At 48.1% G+C, this 4,220-nt stretch overlaps 2 protein-coding genes across 3 annotated transcripts in view; both read left to right on the forward strand.

Moving 5' to 3' along the window:
* Window positions 1-765, forward strand: part of LOC119353878 (glycine-rich RNA-binding protein 3, mitochondrial-like) — a 4,082-nt gene extending 3,317 nt beyond the window's left edge. The window contains exon 6 of one of the 2 annotated variants that reach the window (XM_037620577.1): window positions 118-765. In XM_037620577.1, coding sequence (XP_037476474.1) covers window positions 118-484 — 367 coding nt within the window. In that variant the 3' untranslated portion in view covers window positions 485-765. Of the gene's footprint in view, window positions 1-37 lie in introns of both variants that reach the window. The other variant, XM_037620578.1, reaches the window with a different exon arrangement.
* A 185-nt stretch (window positions 766-950) lies between these two features.
* LOC119353879 (fasciclin-like arabinogalactan protein 2) lies at window positions 951-2,683 on the forward strand. The gene is made up of 2 exons (XM_037620579.1): window positions 951-1,884; window positions 2,263-2,683. Exons 1-2 carry the CDS (start codon window positions 1,232-1,234, stop codon window positions 2,390-2,392), a joined length of 783 nt encoding a protein of 260 aa, XP_037476476.1. The 5' UTR covers window positions 951-1,231; the 3' UTR covers window positions 2,393-2,683.
* Window positions 2,684-4,220: the final 1,537 nt, after the last annotated feature.

Genomic DNA, 4,220 nt, shown 5'->3' on the forward strand with positions numbered 1-4,220 from the left:
AGCCTTTGGCGAAAGCACTGGCCGTTTCAGCAGCGGGAATTCTGCTGTTGCTGGTGGCGACAACGGCGTCAACAGCGCTGGTGGGTACAATTCTCCCAACACCTATGGTGCCGGCAACTACAACAGTGGAGCTGGCGGCAATGCAGCCTTTGGCGAAAGCACTGGCCGTTTCAGCAGCGGGAATTCTGCTGTTGCTGGTGGCGACAACGGCGTCAACAGTGCTGGTGGGTACAATTCTCCCAACACCTATGGCGCCGGCAACTACAACAGTGGAGCTGGTGGCAACAACAGCGGCAACTTTGCTGGAAATGTGAGCGGCATCGGCAACTTTACTGGCAGCCGCAATGGCAGCAGCTATGCCGGAGGATTTGGCAGCGCCGAGACCCTTGGAGCTAGCAAGGTGCAGTACAACGGCCAAGACGACCTGCTGGGTGCTGACTACTTCTCCGAGTCGGAGGACCGTCATGCGGGCAGGTCAGCGTAACTTTAGTGTCGCGGAACATCTTGAGATGCAAAGGTAACAATGATGAATGCCTGGCGGGTGCTTTTTGTTAGAGAAAACCCAAAGCTTGATGATGCCTCTGGAGTAGGTTATTATTAGGTAAGAAGAATTGCTTAGTTTTTCTGCTTTGGTTTTGCATGCTATTTTGAGGCGAGAACAGTTATGGTGATGCTTCTGGCTACGATTACTGTTTTTTATCGTGTATATTGAGATGGAAAATGGCTGTTTAGCGTGTTGATTAGGCTGTGTGTTCAGCCTGTTCATCCTACTGCGTGACAATGTAAGTATCATTGCTCAAAGTGAAATCCGCTGTAACTCTAAATTCTGAACACAAGTTCACGTGTGCAACATACCACGGCGTGTCAAATTTCAGCGCACACGAAGTTTCGTGGAAAGTCCCACAGAGTAAAACCCATCGGTGTACATTTTCCTCAGTCGGAGACACACAACTTCTGCAGCCATCACATTTTCAGTGATGCTGGTAGGCAGAGCCAGCCACGCGCATTCATTCAACAACGCCATCTTTCGTGTCCTCACCACCACATTTCCAGTGGAATGCCAAAGAGAAAAGGGAGCAAGCACATGGAGAGTGTCCAAGGAGAATTGGAATCGAGGTAGCTGCGGTAGGCTAGGGCACTGGGCCTGGAGTCCAAGGCCGGCCAAAAACCCTCTTTTCCCCTGTTCATCTCCATCCTCCCAGTTCTCACTTCTCAGGGCCGGAGAAGCACAATGGAGCGGCTCGCCGGAGCCGCCGTCGCCTCCTGCATGATCTTGCTCCTCCTGCTCGTCCCCTGCGCCCAGTTCCAGGGGCAACCACCCGAGGCGCCGGAGGAGGCTTGGGCCGAGGGGCAACCACCGGAGGCGTTGGAGGACGCTTTGACGATGCTCTTGTCCGAGGGCGGGTGCGGCGCCTTCGCCGCCCTCGTCGCCAGGACGGCCGGCGTGGGCGACACGTTCCGCGAGCAGATCGGCAGCGACCTGGGGCTCACCATTCTCTGCCCTGACGACGAGGCGGTGGGGGCGTTCGTCCCGAGGTTCCATAGCCTCACTGTCGACGAGCAGGCCGGGCTCCTCCTGTACCACGGGCTGAGGATGGCTTACTCCGAGGAGCTGCACAGCCGGGTCTACTGGTTGTGGGAGGTGTTGACGCTTGATGGGGAGCAGACACTCATCATCAATCACTACAGAGGCAGGGCGATACTTTCTCCGTGGCCGCCGTCGTCACAGAACGAGGCCAGGATCACCAAGACTGTCGTCGATGACGACCATCTTGCCGTCTACCTCATCGACGCCGTGCTGATTCCGACAGAGTCGAAGAAGCCTGACTTCTTCTGGGACTTTTTGGGACCTTTCCTGCTTGTTATCGCTGGGCTCCTGGCGCTGTGAGTTCTCTTTCCTGACGCTTAATTCCGCTACAATCAAATGCAGAACGCAGCTCGTACGCCTGCCTGTCCATAGCATCAGTTCCTGCATGCGATTTGTTGGTGTGCTAGCTCGCTAGCGTGTTCCGTCCGACAGAGATTTGAGCGCCTACGTCTATGTATAAATCGTATATAGTACATTTAGTCGACAGTGATTTAGATTTCGGCTTTCTGTACATACGTCAATTTAACGAACATTACTAGTTTTTTATTAACTCGACTATTATGCTTGAATTGCTCCAGCTTTTCTAAATCCTGATTATGCACGCTAACTGTATCTGTTATTACTAGTATTATTTTGCAGGTGGCTAACTGTATTTATGTTTATTTACACTGCAGATTCTTGCTGTGGCATGCGCTTGTATATCTTTGTTCTCTTGTGTGCCGGCTCAGAAGATGGTGCAAGGATCGCGCTACTGCCTATGTTTCGGCCGCCCGTGTCAATCCACATGGGCAACAAGAACATTAGTCTGTGGCCGCTGAACAGTGCCTCGCCTCCCCTCGTATTCCCTCGTATGCTCTGTAGTCGTCGTATAGTTTCAACGATCAGGTCGCTGACTTGTGTATATAGTGTTTGCTCACTTTTGAATCTAGGCTTCGTTTGGTTTAACAAAATGTCGCTGACTATGAATTCGATATGCAGTAGTGTTATTTTTCGAGGCAACTTCTACTGCAAGCATCCGTCCATGGGGGCTGGATTAGCATTTCTTTTATTGCAATATTGAGCTATTATAAACAAAATGTAGCATGCATGCTAGATGGGGGAGTAGTTACTTTCAACAACTTCTTCAAAAATCATATATCCTGCAAATGACATGATGTGAATGGACGTGGCGATAAATGGCTAAGCAAAGTGCTGTTGACCTATTGATTAGGCTGTTCAATCCAGAGCATGACAAGGTAAGTTCACACATGTTGCTCAGGTGTTCCATGTAAGTTATACTGTATTCATGATCTTGTGCGGACATACAGTCAGCGGTCTCGTCTAACATATATGTAGGCTGCAGGCTGCCAACTGATTGATTGTTAGGAAGATGCCAGGAGCTTATCCTGCAACATAACCGTGCTCTTTCATGTGCACGCAGCAAGTGTATATTCCTTGCCACATACTAGCAGTAGCACGCATAGGTGCCATGTTCACAGTTTATCCTTTTAGTAAAATTAAAACCATCACACAAATCGCCTCCTTTACCTCAATTCGTCCACTAAATTATGTGCCATGTGCCGACTCGCCTGACTGATACTGATGTGGAATTCAGCATCATGTCAGCATGGCGTGTGTGCTCGGTCTGTTAAAACAGAATGCAAAATGTTAACGAGAACATATCATGTGAAACCGCGTGTCTGTGCGCCTAAGGCACCGTGTGGATTTGAGCTATTGGATGGAAAATCAACGGATAAGTTTGCATGAAAGATAGTTGCTGGCACATTTGCAAAGAGGGCCAAGCATTTCGTCAAATTAAACACGCAGTCCATCCTCATAGTCTGAAACTTTTACAATAACACCTCGTTTCATGAAAACCAACCCAGTACAACGAAATCGTGATGGAGTAGGCCAAGGGTTGATTTTGTTTAAATGTAAGATCCTTTTTGCAAGCTATATTCACAACACCATCTCTGTCTTAATATTGTTCATCGGTTTTTCATCCAACGGTCCAAATTCGCATGATGCAAGGTGCACATGAAGTCACGTTTCACATGATATGCTCTTGATAGCCTCAACCATGCAGATTCGTGAAGTGAGCATAGCTCTGATGGTTAGGATCCTTGCAGTGGAATCAGCCCACTAGGATTCATGTTCTAAACTTGGCACCTGTGCTCATATTTTCTGTATTTATTTCAGGCTTTTCGGCGATGTTCGTTTAGTGAGAGGAGACGTTCTCGTCAACTACGAGGTGCCTGGTCACTTCATTAATCTCACAATGATGTGCCGACTCGGTATGTTGAAGGTACTAATAGAAGTAGGGTATGCGTGCATGCATTTCTGGGCGAGTGTATGTAAGCATCTATGTTTGTATTGTGTTTGAAAAAAATGCACGTGCACATTCACTCACCACTAACACCATCTTTTGACACTTCTGCTTCGATACACCCCTCCTAAACACAAGGACGGCTCAGATTAGTCCATGAAGGAAATATGCCCTAAAGGCAATAATAAAATTGTTATTTATATTTTGTAAAATCATGATAAATGTTTATTATTCATGCTAGAATTGTATTAACCGGAAACTTGGTACATGTGTGAATACATAGACAAACAGAGTGTCCCTAGTATGCCTCTACTTGACTAGCTCGTT

This window comes from Triticum dicoccoides, chromosome 2A, assembly GCF_002162155.2.
Source record: "Triticum dicoccoides isolate Atlit2015 ecotype Zavitan chromosome 2A, WEW_v2.0, whole genome shotgun sequence".
Classification (NCBI taxonomy): Eukaryota; Viridiplantae; Streptophyta; class Magnoliopsida; order Poales; family Poaceae; genus Triticum; species Triticum dicoccoides.